We start from the raw sequence: 20281 nt of genomic DNA on the forward strand, positions 1-20281 counted from the left end.
TATTTGTATTTGACTTTATTAAATGTATTTATATTATCATTTAGTGCAGCCGGGCCGGAGCAGGGGGGGATAGAAAGAGAAAAAAAAAGAAGACAGAGGGGGAAAATTGTGGGGACAAGAGGGGGATTAGACAGAGAGACAAAAACAACAACAGCAAACAACAACAACAATAGAGCAACATCAGCAAATACGACAAATATGATGGTAAAAGTAATAGCAAATAAGCAGTTAGCGAAAATAAAAAAATAATACAGAAATGACAATGAGCATTATTACACTACAAATGGAGCAATTCAAATACCAATAGAAATAGCGCTATTGATAATGAACAATACCAATACTTTACCTTTATTATCAACAATACAGTTGTTCAAATGCAACAATACATATGCGTAATGATAACTTGAGATACGAAAGAATGCAGAAAAATGGAGGGGGAGAAAGAGAAGCAACCTACATTAACCTTGTAGATTGTTATAGTAACAATAGGTTAAGCTTTGTCCGTGTGCCATGTGTTATACCCAGTTAACCCGAGGGCAACAACGTTGTGCGGCCCAGTACCAATCGGTCCACGGTTGGGGACCACTGCTCTACATAACGTTTTTAGACCTTTACCATCAAAACTGTCGCCGCCATTATGATGTGCAGTGCTGTTTTTAAATGACCGTAAGTCTTGAACTATAGAAAGTATTTCAATGGTCGAAATCCGCGCTTTTGGGTGTTATACGAGTTATTACGGGAATCTACGTCACAGTAGCTCAGGCGAGGAACAAACCCGAGTGGGCGGGGTTTGTTTTCAGAGCAGCCAGCTCGAAACGCACGTGTCAGGAACAGATGCGGAAGCAGATTTTGACGTGATAATATATCATATTGTAGGTGTTTCTTACCCTTTGCATTCATATTTTGCTGTTTGTTACAGGAGCGATGTTCATATGTTGTTAATATTCAGTGTTTTATTGTTCATAGTTAATATTGTAAATCCCACTTTCTTTATTTTAATGTACATTTTGGGTGTCCCATTCAGTAAAAAACTGTAAAATTCCATTCCGTTATTTTGAGGACATTGTGACTTTTGGTATCAGTGTTCCTGATACTGTACAGCAGATTTTTACAGCTAAATGTGTATGTATAATTTATACACACATACACATTGGCCCCCAGACACATTTTCTTCTCTCAATGTGGCCCCCCCGAGTCAAAATATTTGCCCAGTTCTGATCTATAATAATGCTGAATAATTGAATGATAAAACTTTATGTGAATATTTAATTAAAGTACCTGAATTAAGGAAGGATTTAATTTATTCATAGTTTCCACCACAGTAGATCAAGGACATAGAAATATTAAACTATTTCTAAAATTGTGTTAAAGTATTATTATTACAGCATTATATAAAAAAAACAACATTATTGCATAATGATCAAAAATATAAATTACTTTCTACCACAGTAAATCAAGAACATGTTTTGTTTTCTAAAATCTAAGGTAAAATAATATGCAACATTTTTTATTATTACTGCATTATTTTATTACGAATACTGTCTATAATGTAAAATCTACTCAACATTTAACAAAAATAAGATTGAATTAATGACTTTGTTGTTTGTATTCCCCCTAGCAATTATGGAATTATAGTATCTGCCATTACAAATAAAATATGTTTTAATATTATTATTGTACTATTATGTCATTTTTCTTTTTTTTAAACATATTTTTACTCAAGCAATTTTTGACATATTAATAGTAACAATTATTCTGTCACTGATTGGCTGAGATAAATCACATGTTTGGCCTGTATTTCAAATTCAACCACCAAATATGGTGGGCCCAATAAAAGGCTACAAAACAAGGATGTTGATCAAATAAGTGGTCAGAATCATTCCATCCATCAATTTACTTCCACCTGGAATACAAATTATAGTCTCTTCTGAAAAAATAAAGTCTGCCTGTGGAAAGAACAATAAAAAGAGAATTAGCAGTAAATGACAGCTGAGTGGCGACTTCTGTGGGGAATAATTTGTTTTATTGTTTCTGCAAGGGGAGAAAAGTATAACGAATGCGTCGTCATACTAGAAAAAATGATGCAGAGCTCCTTTAAACAGCATGTCATGCCGTGCACCAGCCACAACATCAGGTACACCTTCACAAGTCATGCCCGCCAAAACAAGAGCTGATGGCATTTCAGCAACGCACCTTGACATTTGGAGTAGGGGCGTGGCTTCTTGGTGGATGAGGCGTGACTGGGATGTGACTCCAAGGAGACGGGATGATGCTGATGATGATGAGTCCGCCGCCCGGATCCTTTGCGTGTTGCGGCGTTGTTCTCTCCGGCCTGTCTCCGCCATTGTCTCTCTGTCAGCAAGCGGGCCGCCTCCCGTCGGGCAAAGTTCCCCAGCTGCTCCCTGTACTCCCCGTACAGCTGTGGGCAAAATACACAGATAGACACTGTCAAAGCTGTAATTATAGCAAGGGGCGTTTACTTACCTCACTAGAGAGTCTGTCATTTCCAAAATGTGAAAGTAATTATACTGTACACAACAGGAATGATGTGGAATGCATGAGAAAGTCAGTCCCTGTTACAATGTAGTCACTGCTATCTTGTGGAGCTAATAAATAGGAGGCAGCTGTCATGACAGGTCAGACTTAGTATATTACTTCCCTGTGTTTGTTTCTGTGTCAGTGCTCCTTCCGCCCTGTTTTTTCCACTTCCCGCGTGTTTCGCCAACCACGTCACAGCCAGTCTGGAGCGCTGAATAACACACCTGTCTCCTGTTTGGTGATGAGGAGCTTCACCAGTGGACAATCACTCTTTAGCGGGGTATATTTGCCAACGCCATTTCTCAGACAGAGCTGGCGCATTGTTGAGTGCACACTAGAGATGCGCGGATAGGCAATTATTTCATCCGCAACCGCATCAGAAAGTCGTCAACCATCCGCCATCCACCCGATGTAACATTTGATCAGAACCGCACCCGCCCGCCATCCGCCCGTTGTTATATATCTAATATAGACGATGCAAGGCATTAGTGAGGTTATAAAGCTTTTGCCTGTTAAAGAAAGGAGACTGATCCAATGCAGCACAGACATTCGCGTGCCACGCTGTCACGACCCAGACGCACACCAGTGCGCAATCATATGGGAGCCGCGCTGAGCGCACCTCCAAGCGCGTCTCGCTGCCGGCGACGGCCGGGTATGGGCCCAACGCTCCAGCGCCATCCATTTTCAGGGCTAGTTGATTCGGCGGGTGGGTTGTTACACACTCCTTAGCGGGTTCCGACGTCCATGGCCACCGTCCTGCTGTCTATATCAACCAGGGTGAGCCCCACCCCTTTCGTGAGCGCACTGCGCGCGGAGTGACCCCTGTTACGCGCCCCCGGCAACAGGGGTGGCGGGCAGGTAAACTGCTTACCTGCTGCGCGTGACGCCGGCCGCGGCGAAGGCGGACGAGGCGGGGTGTCGGTGCGGTGGGCGCGGTGGTGACCCTGGACGTGCGTCGGGCCCTTCTCGCGGATCGCCTCAGCTACGGCTCCCGGTGGGGCCCTCTCGGGGGAAGGGGCCTCGGTCCCGGACCCCGGCGAGGCGTCGGGGGCCTTCTCCATCTCTTTTTTTTTTTTCTTCTGTTGTGGCATATGCAGCAGGTGCCTGCTCGTTTTTCGTATGTGGGTAACAACATTTAACTATGTATATATATTTCCGAATTGGTTTAACTGCCACCCGCCTGAATCTATTTAAAATCTAATTTTTTTTTATTTCAACCGCCCGACCCGACCCGACCCGACCCACGGATAAAATCTAATTTTTTAAAATTTCATCCGCCCGATCCGCGGATAATCCGCAAACTCCGCGGTTGTGCCCGCAAACCGCGCATCACTAGTGCACACCTTAGTAGTGTAGTTCATGTTTTGCATTTTTAATCCTGGTTCTTGCTATCTTTTCCATTTTCATCTATGGTTGACTGCTCACCATGTCTTTGCTCGGTGTCTAATAAAGGGACCTTCTGCTTGCCCACCGCCTGCCTTCTCTGCATCCTGGGATCACGCCAACAACCGCGACTACGCTCCACCACGACACCGGCATTTTTTTTTTGCTTTTCTAGTAATTATATATAATTTGTAGTAATATATATAATTAATGTTCTTAACCATTTTGACCTCGGGGCCCAACTTTTGCACAACAGAGGGACCTGGGGCCCACTCAAATATTAACTCTGAATTAGTAATCTTACTCTTGATTCTTCATTGTGTTCAATAATTATATGTAACGATGTGGTCGCATCGTGATGCGGGTGTGGTTCTCCCAGGGATGCAGGCGGCTTCGGACACAGCTTGCAGGTAGGAGTATGATTTATTTAACATATAAATCATACGATGAATAAACAAAAAGACATGCACGTAGCACAAAAGGCAAAACAAAAGGGCTAGCGTGAGAGCTAGCAAACCAAAATAGCCTAGCGTGAAAACTAGCAGCTAAAGAACATGAAATAAACGTCGTCATCAGTTGTGTGGGAACAAACTAGGAAGCCAGACCGAGTGAGGCCAGGCCAAAGACTAAATAGCCCTCTGATTAGCGCCCGGGCAACAGGTGCGCGTCCCGGACACTAACCAGAGGCAGGTGTATACAATCTGCCGTCATGGCAACAGAAACAAACGAAACTCAAGGTGCTGAAAACACATGTGACTCAAACATAAACAAACTATGATCCAGGCAGCGGATCGTAACATTATATCTAAACCACTTAAAGTTTAACAGGATAGATATTGTCAATTGATATGAAAAGCATGTTTTAATTCCAAAGATTATTATCAAGGCTCAGGTCAGGCTGATTACAAAAATAAATACCAATCAAATATACTGCAAAAGAAGTGACTCGAACACTGATGAAAAACACAATAATATAAATAAATAAGTACATTCTAACTAAATGAATTAGAAATAATAATGATATACATGTGTCTTAAATAAACTGTCAATAAAATTGAAGTTCAAATGAAAATACATCTTCACCACTTTAGTCATAATTTTTGTGCTTAAGAAACCTCTCTATGACTTTAGCTCCAGACTTCTTCTGTTTGTTTGAGACTGACATTACTGCCACAAGTGGTAGAAAAGTGTATTACCACTGAGTACCGCTGCGGCCCATACGGACCACAGCTTAGAAACTGATATTTTTTGACTGCTCAACAGTGGGACCGTGCCTTATGGTTAAAAAAAACACTGTTGGTGTAGACCAAGGGTATCAAACTCATTTTTAGCTCAGGGGCCGCATGGAGGAAAATCTGCCTCACTATTAAAATCATGGCATTAAAACTAAAAACTAAAGACAACTTCAGATTGTTTTCTTTGTCTTACTTTGGCCAAAAATAGAACAAATACATTCTGAAAATATTACAATAAAAATATAGAAATAAATACCGGCAGCGGTAAAGTTTAGATCAATGAAGGAAAGAAGAAAGTGAATTAATTTTTATAACTGAATAAATGTACATATACATAAAAATTTGCTTTCTTTTGTATTTTTTTTTTTTAAAATGAATTAAGTACCGGTAATGTTTATGACAACCTTTTTCCAAACCACAATACAGAACGTGAGACATAACAGGATAATACATACATTTATCATTTGTTTTCAAAACGGTTACAAAAAAGTGGGACCCCAAAGATTTACTATGGGACCCCATTTTTATGACTTGATGGGGTCCCTGGGACCCCATTTTGAAAATTCCTAGCGCCAACACTGATGGAGTATTGGTGCGTGCAAAACAGCAGCAGGCGACTGTGGCCTGCGGGCCGGTTCTAATACTAATCAGTACCCCCCTTTGCAACTGGCTGCTTGACTTCCTCACAGACAGACCCCAATCTGTGAGAGTGGGCAACAACACCTCCAGTACCATCTCCCTGAGCACCGGCTCCCCCCCAGGGCTGCGTCCTCAGTCCGCTGCTGTTCACGTTGATGACTCATGACTGCTGCGCCAGGTCCACTACTAACCACATTGTGAAGTATGCAGACGACACGACAGTAGTGGGCCTCATCCGTGACAACAACGACATGGACTACAGGGAGGAGGTGAAACATCTGGTTGACTGGTGCAGAACCAACAACCTGGTCCTGAATGTCAACAAGACCGAGGAGATCATCGTTGACTTCAGGAAGCTCCAGTCCAGCCACGCTCCAGTCTACATCAACGGCACAGCGGTGGAGATAGTAAGCAGCACCAAGTTCCTGGGGGTGCAGATAACTGACAATATAACCTGGTCCCTACACACCGGAGCTCTTGTAAAAAGAGCTCAGCAGCGCATGCACTTTTTGCGTGGGATGAAAAGAGCACAGCTCTCTACCCCCATTCTCACCACGTTCTACAGAGGCACTATAGAAAGCCTGCTGACCAACAGCATCTCTGTCTGGACTGCAGCCTGCAATGCCTCAGACTGAAAGTCTCTCCAGAGAGTGGTGAGGACGGCGGAAAAGATCATCAGGACTCCTCTTCCTCCTATTCAGGAGATTGCAAAAAGCCGCTGCCTGACCAGGGCTTAGAAAATCTGCAAAGACTCCTCCCACCCACACCAAGGACTGTTTTCACTGCTGGACTCTAGAAAGAGGTTCCGCAGCCTCCGAAGCAGAACCTCCAGGTTCTGTAACAGCTTCTTCCCACAAGCCGTAAGACTCTTGAACGCATCATAATTAAATTATCCGCTCAACTCCCCCCAAAATGGATTAACTCGCTGGAATAAAAAAGACAATATAACATACATCCATAAACGTGGACACATGTGAAAAAGTGCAATATATTTATCTGTACAGTAATCCATTTATTTATATATATATATATATATATATATATATATATATATATATATATATATATATATATATATATATATATATATATATATATATATATATATATACATATATTTATTTATCTTATATACATATATATTATTATATATATTATCTTATATACATATATATTATCAGCACCTCCAGGTCCGAGTCCATGGTTCTCGCCCGGAAAAGGGTGGAATGCCATCTTCGGGTTGGGGAGAAGACCCTGCCCCAAGTGGAGGAGTTCAAGTACCTCGGAGTCTTGTTCACGAGTGAGGGAAGAGTGGATCGTGAGATCGACAGGCGGATCGGTGCGGCGTCTTCAGTAATGCGAACGCTGTATCGATCCGTTGTGGTGAAGAAGGAGCTGAGCCGGAAGGCAAAGCTCTCAATTTACCGGTCGATCTACGTTCCCATCCTCACCTATGGTCATGAGCTTTGGGTTATTACCGAAAGGACAATATCACGGGTACAAGCGGCCGAAATGAGTTTCCTCCGCCGGGTGGCGGGGCTCTCCCTTAGAGATAGGGTGAGAAGCTCTGCCATCCGGGGGGAGCTCAAAGTAAAGCCGCTGCTCCTCCACATCGAGAGGAGCCAGATGAGGTGGTTCGGGCATCTGGTCAGGATGCCACCCGAACGCCTCCCTCGGGAGGTGTTTAGGGCACGTCCGACCGGTAGGAGGCCACGGGGAAGACCCAGGACACGTTGGGAAGACTATGTCTCCCGGCTGGCCTGGGAACGCCTCGGGATCCCCCGGGAGGAGCTGGACGAAGTGGCTGGGGAGAGGGAAGTCTGGGCTTCCCTGCTTGGGCTGCTGCCCCCGCGACCCGACCTCGGATAAGCGGAAGAAGATGGATGGATGGATGGACATATATATTATATATTATTTATATTTATTTATTTATATATGCACCTTATTGCTTTTTTATCCTGCACTACCATGAGCTTATGTAACGAAATTTTGTTCTTATCTGTGCTGTAAAGTTCAAATTTGAATGACAATAAAAAGGAAGTATAAGTCTAAGTCTAAGTCTAATCAAATATCATCAGCCACACATAATTCAGCCGGAGCTGGCCCGCGGGCCTTGACTTTGACACCACTGGTGCAGAGGAACCCGAACAAATACATTTTGGGACAAACTAGAACAGATATTGTGTCAATCAATCAATCAAAGTTTATTTATATAGCCCTTAATCACAAGTATCTCAAAGGGCTGCTCATCAGTGACCTCTGACCTCACAATTAGACAAAAAATGGCCGGGTGTCCCAATACATTTGTCCATGTGGTGTATGTAGAGTCTGGAAGTAAGGATAACGTGTGTGTGTGTGTGTGTGTGTGTGTGTGTAAGGGATATATACACACACACATCAACCTGAATACTCAGGCAGACAAAAATAGACAAAACGGGCATAGAGATCGGAAAAAACCCCTCCCTGAGAGAAGTCTCTGGACACGGGCCACACGAGGAGATCCTGGAAGAGGACATTCCACATCTTCCCCTTCGACTACTTTACACCTACAAACCCCAGTCACATGTGCAAACACACACACACACACACACACGCACCATGACACCTCGGGATGCGGTCACGATGGCGTTGCACCCGTTAAAGAGCACAGAAGCTGTGAAATACAGCACATCTAGGCGCAGGCGCAGGGATCCTTTCTTTGGATTGGAACCTAAAGCAAACAAGTTGCATGCATCCCACCACCACGCAGAACTGCAAAATGCTAAATCAAACGGCCTCCGTCTCATGTTCACATGGGAAAGGAAAGCTGGCACACTTGCAGCCAAGAGGCCCCAAAGAAGATTGAAACTACCAGTGGATCTCAAATTAAGGTGCACTGCAAAAAGCAGCTTGCTCAGCAATGCCGGAAAAAAATGCATATGATATCATTTATAATCGATCCAGGAATACTCACTATCAGCCTGCTATATCACCTTGTCAATACAAAGCAGCATTGCCTTGACTCTTTGCTCGAGTACTCCCCCTTCAGTTAGTACAGTATAATGAACTATACGCTACTGTGCTTAAACATGCATTTGTCAACTGTTAAAAGTCCAATATTATAGTATTTTAGTCAATTAAAAGCAGGTTGGCCAAAACATAACCTTAATGCTGGAATTTAGCTGTTTTTTTTTAAAAGTGCTTTTAGTAAGCCCTACTGGGAACAGGCAGTTTTGTGTGTCTTTAGCTTAATGCTAACAAGCTGTGTTTGTCCACACTTGTAGAAACATATTGGCAGAGGTGGGTAGAGTAGCCAGAATTTGTACTCAAGTAAGAGTACTGTTACTTTAGAGATTTAATACTCAAGTAAAAGTAAGGAGTAGTCACCCAAATATTTACTTGAGTAAAAGTAAAAAGTATGTTGTGAAAAAACTACTCAAGTACCGAGTAACTAATGAGTAACATACACACACATATCATTCATATATATATATATATATATATATATATATATATATATATATATATATATATATATATATATATATATATATACATTGATATATACAGTATATAATTTATATTTATTTATTTTGCCGTTTTTGTTTACATGTTAAAGGTGTTTTAATGAATATACATGCATGTTTAACACATATAGATTCCTTTCTTTCATGAAGACAAGAATATAAGTTGGTGTATTACCTGATTCTGCTGACTTGCATTGATTGTAATCAGACAGTACTGATGATAACGTCCACATTTTCGAATGGAAGAGAAAAAAAGTCCTCCTTTCTGTCCAATACCACATGAAAGTGGTTGGTTTTTGGCATCTTATTTGTCCAGCTTCCATATTCGTTTGTATACACTTTACAAGAAATACATTGGTGGCAAACTCCGTAGCTTGCTAGCTTGTTTGCGCTGGCTTTCGGAGACTCTTATTTTGAAAGCGCAGGCGCGATGGAGCGGCACTTTTATTGTGAAAACAGGAACTGTGCAGTCAGTCTTTAGGCTTTTGATGGGATGTACGGTTGAAATAAAAAAGGGTATTTTTTCCTTCACATTTTTGATTGATTGATTGGAACTTTTATTAGTAGATTGCACAGTACAGTACATATTTCGTACAATTGACCACTAAATGGTAACACCCCAATAAGTTTTTCAACTTGTTTAAGTCAGGTCATGTGACCCCTGGCTCTGTTTGATTGGTCCAATGTCACCAGTGACTGCATCTGATTGGTGGAACGGAGTGAACGTCACCAGTGACTATTTGTTGAAACGCAGGCACTATGAAGGTCTGTCTGACAGACCAAAACAAACAAAGCGTGCATTAACAGATCGATAAAAATTAGTAGCGAGCTGAATGTAGATAAAAGTAGCGGAGTAAAAGTGGCGTTTCTTCTCTATAAATATACTCAAGTAAAAGTAAAAGTATGTTGCATTAAAACTACTCTTAGAAGTACAATTTATCCCAAAAGTTACTCAAGTAGATGTAACGGAGTAAATGTAGCGCGTTACTACCCACCTCTGCATATTGGTATAGTATTTGTACATATACACTAGTGTTGTCCCCATACCAATATTTCAATACTTTTCGGTTCTTAAAGGGGACCACAAAAAATGGCATTATTGGCCTGATTTTAACAAAAAAATCTTACGGTACATTAAACATATGTTTCTTATTGCAAGTTTGTCCTAAAATAAAGTAGTGAACATACAAGACAACTTGTCTTTTATTAGTAAGTAAGCAAACAAAGGCTCCTAATTTAGTCTGCTGACATATGCAGTAACATATTGTGTCATTTTCCATTCTATTATTTTGTCAAAATTATTAAGGACAAGTGGTAGAAAATTAATTATTAATCTACTTGTTCATTTACTGTTAATATCTGCTTACTTTCTCTTTTAACATGTTCTATCTACACTTCTGTTAAAATGTAATAATCACTTATTCTTCTGTTGTTTGGATGCTTTACATTAGTTTTGGATGATACCACAAATGTGGTTATCAATACGATACCAAGTCGTTACAGGATCATACATTGGTCATATTCAAAGTCCTCATGTGTCCAGGGACATATTTCCTGAGTTTATAAACATAACATGCTTTTTAAAAAAACAAAAGAAGATTTTGTGATGCTAAAAAATATCGATGTAATCATAGTAGTATCGACTAGACACACTCCTGTACTTGGTATCATTACAGTGGATGTCAGGTGTAGATCCACCAATGGCGTTTGTTTACATTTTGACGCCGGTGAGCTACGATGTGTAGTGAAGCATGTTTAGATATTCCTCGTCCTGCAGGGATGATACTTGTAAGAAACGTACTTTATTTGTTGCCATGGAGGCGAGGATTAGTGATTTAGAAGTAGCTAAAAACCTGCAGGCTGGACTTCACCTTTATCGTTAGTTTTTAAGGCAAAATGCGTCCGTTCTCCCTTTTCTGTCTACACACTGTGTCTGCTTGTAAGTACTCCGTGATTGTGCGCTGCCGAACATGCTCCAATGACACGATGTGACGACACATCAAAACATCTGTTAATATAATGAGCTGAGTTATATATGAGTTTATATATATATATATATATATATATATATATTGATTTTTTTTTTTTTTAAGGATATTTAATCAACATTGAATGTTTAAAAGTCTGTAGGAATCCACCCATCCATCCATTTTCCGGGGTTGCGGGGGTGCTTGAGCCTATCCCAGCTGCACAAAGGCAGAAGGCGGGGTACACCATGGACAATTCGCCACCTCAAAACATCTGCGAATATAACGAGCTGACTTATATATATATATATATATATATATATATATACCTGCCAACTTTTGAAATCAGAAAAACCTAGTAGCCAGGGTCCAGGGGCCACAGGCCCCGGTAGGTCCAGCACAAAGTCCTGGTGGGGTGTTCACCCCCCGACGCAAAATTATTGATTGCATTCAGACAGGTTAAAATGTTGCTAAAACCATCACTTTTCTATCAGTCATTGACTTTTCAAAACAAAAATATTACAGCAAAAATCATATGGGTTGATTGACATGTTTATTCTGTAAGCTAACTTCAATAGTTTGAAATTATTTTGACAGTTAATGCCAGTTATCCTGTCAACCTTTCACAAGACTTCAATTTGTTAATTGAAAGTATAAACAGTATAAACACTTTTTACAGTAAACAAATGGTAAAACAGTACTAAACAATTCCATTAAAAAAAAAAATTGGTGTCATTATTAACTTTCTGTCCAAGCTTGTATAATCTACTGCCTTGTTCAATTGTAAAAAATATTCTGTGCCTAAAAGTCACATTTCTATCACAATTATCATACTGTAAACATGGTAAGCTAACTTCATTAAAATTAATAGTCCTGTCAATAGCATGGAATTACAATTCAAATGTAGTTTTTTTGTAAGCCTTTCAAAAGAATTCAAAATATGAAAAATTAATGAAAATTAATTTAAGCCATCAGACACTTGAAAAGTGGCACATCACATCTCTAATGTAATCATTTTAACTTTTCAACAGAAATAGCACTGCAAAAATATTAAGGACATACTTCTTTATTTTGGTAGTTATGCTGTCAACATTTAACAAGATTTCTTCAACTTGGACTTGAAAGCATAAATAGTATAAACACTTTTAACAGTATAACAGTACTAAACAATTCCAATAGATAACATTGGTGTCATTACCTTTTTGTGGCTAAAATCCAAATTTAGCAACGGCATTAGACTTGTGTTTTTTTGTCCCAACGTGGTCTTTTACATCGCTAATTCCTCCGTGTCCGATCGAAAAATCTTGTCTGCACAAGGTGCAATTCGCCTAGTTTTCACCCTTTTTGGAACGGATAATTATTCCCGGATAGGCTTTTGAATATTCTTCACGGAATGACTGCAGTTTTCTTTTCGGTTTAAGACTCGTTTGCGATTTTTCTCCGGCTGATTCCATGATCGTTCGCTCGTTTGGAAACAATGGCAACTGGTGCCTCGTGCTTGGCAGCGGTGCTATAAATAGCCTCGCGCATGGCATTCGGAATGGCTCGATAGGAAGTTACGGGAAGCAGTGTCGATTGTCATTGTTGTTACGCGAATTCGTGAATAAAACTTAAAAAAAATTTAAAAAAATTAATTAATGAAAAACCGTATTTTTTATCACTGCAACCGTAACCCGGAATAGGTTGATGAAAACCGTACTAGTTACGGGAAAACCGGAGTAGTTGGCAGGTATGTATATATATATAGTATCAATTAGTTTTTTTAGGATATTTAATCAACATTGATTTTTTTTTTTTAATCCGTAGGTAGTTAGTTGAAAATCATCTTATGTATTTGAAAAACAAAATATATATATATTTTTAATCAAATATGAAAATGAACTTTAGTATATAATAACACAACATTTGATGAACCTACGCAGTAATTAATCAACATATTGATGAATCTTAACCCTAACCTGGCTTTAAATTATTTTTAAAAATCCAATTCTGCCTTTAAAAAAAAAAAGCAACATTTTGCAACATCTTTTAGTGGTCTGAAGAAGTAAAAATACAGACAAGTTATAATATTCTGTCAGTCTAGACTCACAATGATTTTGAAGCTATAATTTAGGGGTTAAAATATTACATAATATGGCTTTAATCTGACGTTGAACCACAAAAACAATACAAATCAAAATAATGCTTAATAGAGGGAGATAAAATATTTTTATATTTTGTCACATGTGAGCATATACTGTATACGTTTTCAATTTGGTGTTAAGGTGAGTGACAACAAACCTTATATTACCTTAGTGGTTTTAATATTAATATGAAATGTTTTTTTCTCATAACAAGCCTAATATATTTCAATAAAAAAAACATCTGCTCATAGTATGAGTTGAGGCTATTTTTGTATATACTATATAATTTTGTTTGTTATTTAATTATATATTTTTAAATAATAGAAAATGTACATTTTACTTGGAAATTATATAATGTATTTGAAAAAGGATTGTACTTTTAAAAATCATATATTAAAATGAATTTTAGTACATAATAACATGAAAATGTGAAGAATCAATACGGTAATTAATCGACACAGTGGCAGCCTTAAAATATGAACAAAAATAAAAAATTGCAGCATTCAGTGGTCTAATGAAGAAAAAAATACACAAAAGTTATATTAAAGCGCTTGATTGTCAAATATTCCTAATAGTCCAAATTAATCCACATGTTTTTTGTTTGCATACATTTCTGCACATATAACAAACCTTCCCTGTTTAAATGTAAAATATGCACAAACCATAAATAGTCACACAGCATCCAAGCCTATTAAAAATGAATTTGACTATTAAAAACGATTGATGAGAAGAAGAAGGTGAGGAGCGCTCTGCTTGTTGTGCGTCTAAAAGCCCTCATAGGAAAACAATCAAGGAGGAAAAATACATCAAAAGCCTTTTTCTCCTCAAGAGCCTTTACCTCATCACTTGACTCCGCCATGACTTGGCAGCGTCTCCTGTTCTGTCTCTGGTCCTGTGCCTTGTTCTGTCACCTGTCCTACCACTACAGACAAGCTTGCAGCCACTGCGCTGCACATTATCGCCGCGGCTCTAATCTATCAACATCAACTGGCAGGCGTTGGCACCGGACGCCATCAAAGCGGGCCGCCCGCTAACAAGGAGTACCTGTGCACTGTTCACGGTAAGCAGCATAGACGTGTGAGTGTGACCTTTCACCTCATGCTCAACAGGCAGACCGCACAGATGCAAAAACTCTTGTTCCCTGCCAATCGCTGTATGCAGAAAGAAAAGTAGTTTATTTGGATTTACATATTTCTGAATTCTGTTTTTAAGCTTTTGTTTACAAGAACATGCAATGGATGGGCAATATGTCAAAAAACCTATATAACGATTCCTATAACGATATTTTATTCGATATATCAATAATAATAGAACACAACGGGTTACAAAGGCTCCTAATTTTTTATGTATATTGCATCATTTCTGGTCAAATTATTTTGTCAAAACTACTATTAAAGGGCTACTGAAACCCACTACTACCGACCACGCAGTCTGATAGTTTATACATCAATGATGAAATCTTAACATTGCAACACATGCCAAAACGGCCGGGTTAGCTTGCTAAAGTGCAATTTTAAATTTTGCGCGAAATATCCTGCTGAAAACGTCTCGGTATGATGACGCCTGCGCGTGACGTCACGGATTGTAGAGGACATTTTGGGACAGCATGGTGGCCAGCTATTAAGTCGTCTGTTTTCATCGCAAAATTCCACAGTATTCTGGACATCTGTGTTGGTGAATCTTTTGCAATTTGTTCAATGAACAATGGAGACAGCAAAGAAGAAAGCTGTAGGTGGGAAGCGGTGTATTGCGGCAGGTGTTGTGCCGGATAACGCACCCCCGCCGTAGAATGCACCCCTTGACTGGTGTGCCGGATAACACAGCCGGTGTTTCATTGTTTACATTCCCGGAAGATGACAGTCAAGCTTTACCATTGGCCTGTGGAGAACTGGGACAACAGAGACTCTTACCAGGAGGACTTTGAGTTGGATGCGCAGACGCGGTACCGTGAGTACGCATGCAGCTGCGGCTTCCAAACATTTGATCGCTTGCCCGTACGTGTGTGTCGCTATGTGCATGTCACGTACGTAACTTTGGGGACTTTGGGGAAATATATGTGCTGTATGAACATTGGGGAGGTGAACGGTACTTTGGGCTGTGGGATTGCGTGTGTTGTGCAGGTGTTTGAGTTGTATTGGCGGGTTATATGGACGGGAGGGGGGAGGTGTTTGTTATGCGGGATTAATTCGTGGCATATTAAATATAAGCCTGGTTGTGTTGTGGCTAATAGAGTATATATATGTCTTGTGTTTATTTACTGTTTTAGTCTTTCCCAGCTGAATATCAGGTCCCACCCGCCTCTCACAGCATCTTTCCTCTCTGAATCGCTCCCACTGCCCTCTAGTCCTTCACTCTCACTTTCCTCATCCATGGTGTAGTGAGTTTACATAATTTACCCACGGAACTTTAGTTATTAGGCAGTTCCGGTCGGACGGTTTTTCACGGGACACATTTCCGGCGTTGTTGCACTAGTGAGCCACGGATGAGAAGATGCTCCTCTGTTATTGATTTAAGTAAAGTCTGAATGTCATTAAAACAGTTAGCTCCATCTTTTGACACTTCTTCCACTCCCGTCCTTGCACGCTACACCGCTACAACAAAGATGACGGGGAGAAGACGCTACGCCACGTAAATAAGACCGCCCACAAAACGGCGCATCCTGAAGCAACTGTCAGAAAGCAACTTGAAGATGATCTGTAAAACCTAATCTATGCAACATTTTGACCAAAGAACCACCATTACATATGATGTAGACCACAAGGAAGTGTTTTACATTTAGAAAAAAATAATGATATAACCCCTTTAATGCACCTTATAATTCGGTGCGCCTTTTGTATGAAAAAAGACCTGAATAGACCCGATCATCGGCAGTGCGCCTTATAATCCGGTGCGCCCTGTGGTCCAGAAAATACGGTATATATATTTCATTGAAGTAAATTATGAGGGGAAAAAAGGCCTTGTTTCAATCTCGTGTATCAGTAACACATCTGAGCAAGAACTGAAAAACAAACATTCTGAACCTCTTACTAAAACGGGAGGGAAAAAATTATTTTCCTGTTGTGATATCAAAAGTGAAAATATCATTACTGATTGGAGCCTGTTGAGCACATAATGGAGTGATCAAATATTGGACACTTTTTTTTTAAAGCTCAAACTCTTTCACACTGACTCAGCAGGGCTAAAAAAAGGACTTTCATCCAATGTCTTCAAACATTCTGCTGAAAATGGAGTTTGAGCTATACTAATATAACGGATGGCCCCCTGCGCACCCCACAATGTCAGTGTTGCTCAAAGGCACACACACACACACACACACACACACACACACACACACACACACACACACACGCACACACACTTTATTGTACTTCTTACCTTCTTGAGACCTCCGAAAAATGCCTGCCTCTTTAGGACCACCCTTTCTAGATATATAAAGATTTGTATTTACAACATTAATAATATATATATATATCCATCCATCCATTTTCTACCGTTTGTCCCGTTCAGGGTCGTGGGGGTGCTGGAGCCTATCTCAGCTGCATTCGGGCGGAAGGTGGCGTACACCCTGGACAAGATGCCACCTCATCGCAGGGCCAACACAGATAGACAGACAACATTCACACTCACATTCACACACTAGGACCAATTTAGTGTTGCCAATCAACCTATCCCCAGGTGCATGTCTTTGGAGGTGGGAGGAAGCCGGAGTACCCGGAGGGAACCCACGCAGTCACGGGGAGAACATGCAAACTCCACACAGAAAGATCGAAGATTGAACTCAGAACTACTCAGGACCTTCGTATTGTGAGGCATATGCACTAAACCCTATGTTACCGTGCTGCCCTAATATATATATATATATATATATATATATATATATATATATATATATATATCCATCCATCCATTTTCTACCGCTTATTCCCTTTGGGGTCGCGGGGGGCGCTGGAGCCTATCTCAGCTACAATCGGGCGGAAGGCGGGGTACACCCTGGACAAGTCGCCATCTCATCGCATAATATATATATATATATATATATATATATATATATATTATGCCAATATAAAAAAGGTAAGCTTTTAGTTATTTTTTATTTATTAAATTTTTTGGAATTAATTTTTAATATTCATTATTTACTTCAAGTTATTACAGTATGTCTCTATATACATATACAGTATATATATATATATATATATATATATATATATATATATATATATATTAGAGATGCGCGGCACAACCGCGGAGTCCGCGGATTATCCGCGGATCGGGCGGATGAAATTAAAAAAAATTAGATTTTATCCGCGGGTCGGGTCGGGTCGGGTGGTTGAAATTAAAAAAAAATTGATTTTAAATAGATTCAGGCGGGTGGCAGTTAAACCAATTGGGAAATATATATACATAGTTAAATGTTGTTACCCACATACGAAAAACGAGCAGGCACCTGCTGCATATGCCACAACAGAAGAAAAAAAAAAGAAAAGAGATGGACACTTTTACGGAGCGGAGAAGGGACGCCTCGCCGGGGTCCGGGACCGAGGCCCTTTCCCCCGAGAGGGCCCCACCGGGAGCCGTAGCTGAGGCGATCCGCGAGAAGGGCCCGACGCACGTCCAGGGTCACCACCGCGCCCACCGCACCGACACCCCGCCTTCGCCGCGGCCGGCGTCACGCGCAGCAGGTAAGCAGCTTACCTGCCCGCCACCCCTGTTGCCGGGGGCGCGTAACACGGGTCACTCCGCGCGCAGTGCGCTCACGAAAGGGGTGGGGCTCACCCTGGTTGATATAGACAGCAGGACGGTGGCCATGGAAGTCGGAACCCGCTAAGGAGTGTGTAACAACCCACCTGCCGAATCAACTAGCCCTGAAAATGGATGGCGCTGGAGCGTCGGGCCCATACCCGGCCATCGCCGGCAGCGAGACGCGCTTGGAGGTGCGCTCAGCGCGGCTCCCATATGATTGCGCACTGGTGTGCGTCTGGGTCGTGACAACGTGGCACGCGAATGTCTGTGCTGCATTGGATCAGTCTCCTTTCTTTAACAGGCAAAAGCTTTATAACCTCACTTATGCCTTGCATCGTCTATATTAGATATATAACAACGGGCGGGTGCGGGCGGGTGCGGTTCTGATCAAATGTTACATGCTCAACTGTTCCCGAGCTATTTATTCCTGCTTTTCGCCACACTCAGTCTGGCTGTCTTGTTTGCACTATGCAACAAGTTACATGGGTATACTATTTGATTCCTGATTCAATGCTAAGTCTTCCTGTTAGCTGTTTCCTTAATTTCCCGAGCAATCGGCACACTTTTCTTGTGTTGGTTTGCATTTTCCTGTATTTTTTGGATTTTGACTGATTTATGGTAAATAAATCATTGTCTTACCTGCACGCTGCCTCCGGAGTTCCGTCTGCATCCTGGAAAAAAACGATCCGCGCAATAACATGCGACCCCGCCGTGACAATTTGAGTTTATCACTGCTAGTGAAGCAGAATGAGTCTAACGTCAGCCAAGTATAATATTTAAACGGCGGATAGTTATCCAAGAACCTATGAAAAAGCTGCTGATGGTGTGTTTGACAGAGAAGCAGCTGAAAAGACATACCGTAGAAGTCCACTGTGCAAGGTAAATGCTCTACATTATTATTACATTACTTCATCAAATATATGTAGTTGTTAGTAGTACATTCTATTGTATTTGTCTTTAATACTTCTTATCTGACAGTTGTTTTGCTTTTTTAAAGGCATTACATTGAATTTTGATTTCAGATACAAGCGTTTTGAGTTGAGAGCTGCGTTAAAAAAACGACGACTTTCCAGACCAGCGAAGTGCAGTGAATGGAAGTAAAAAATGTGGGAAAAGACATTGAAAGCTACATTTGTATCTCAGCTGTCAACCTCGTATTTGCATTGGCGTCGTCATGTGACCTTGAGTGTCGCTTACAGAGCACCCCCAAGGTGACCTCTGCGCCGCTTTCACACGCTTGCGGACGCAGAATCGTACGTTTTTCTCTATTGGCCGCTTATTGTCGTGCCCTTTTACTCCACCTGATAATCTCAACAGTGAACATGAAAGTGGTCGGCTCTCACGCTTTATTAAATGACGACTTTTTGAAGCGCACGCTGTAAGACACACACACACAACAGTCCTGCGGAGGAATGCAAAGCTGCTCATGTTTAATCACTGCTGCTGAGCTGTCAGGAGCTTTGAATCTCTTCACGTTTGGGGGACAAACTGTAAGTGAACCAGGTGTTTCACACAAACGCACACACACACACCCACACACACACACACGCAAAGCCAAGCGGACTAGCGGTGACTAATAGATGCAGTGCTGGAAGATCAGCGTGACCTTCAGAGTTAATTCAAAGCTGCTTTATGGAGGTCTACGCTGCATATTCATATTTCTTTATGTTTATGCGAGCTACATAGACGCTAAGTGTGTGTGTCTGTGTGTGTGTGTGTGTGTGTGTGTTTTCTCAGGCCTTACAACAACCTTGTGCCGTAGCACAAGGTTAATGATCAAATCTGACCCACTCACTGACAGATAGATCAGGAGATTACCCCCAACGGCCACCCGTGCACACACAAAAACACACACACAAACACATTCCAACCAGTACCCATATTGCCTACACTAATTAACAGCACAATAATAGTGCCAAACACTGCTCAAGCTGTCATGTTCTAATTAAGGCGTGCCTGCCAGGCAAAAAAACAGGAAAAGGTACATTTTGCTGTGCTATGTACGAGCCTGCAGACAAGATCGAGGGGAAACGATCCCATTTTCGCCTATTAAATACCATACTGACCAGACTATAAGACATAAAACAGTCTGAAAATGTCAGGTTAATATAAGCAAGATAAATACCGATATTATCGGCCGATAAATGCTT

The 20281-nt window shown here is 40.9% G+C and overlaps 1 protein-coding gene across 1 annotated transcript in view; it reads right to left on the bottom strand.

The window, feature by feature from the left end:
* Positions 1 to 20281, bottom strand: part of clcn1b (chloride channel, voltage-sensitive 1b) — a 110385-nt gene that overhangs the window by 59683 nt on the left and 30421 nt on the right. The window contains exon 2 of the mRNA XM_072912953.1: positions 2194 to 2419. Coding sequence (XP_072769054.1) covers positions 2194 to 2419 — 226 coding nt within the window. The remainder of the gene's footprint in view (positions 1 to 2193; positions 2420 to 20281) is intronic.

Source organism: Nerophis lumbriciformis, linkage group LG04 (genome assembly GCF_033978685.3).
Source record: "Nerophis lumbriciformis linkage group LG04, RoL_Nlum_v2.1, whole genome shotgun sequence".
Taxonomy (NCBI): Eukaryota; Metazoa; Chordata; class Actinopteri; order Syngnathiformes; family Syngnathidae; genus Nerophis; species Nerophis lumbriciformis.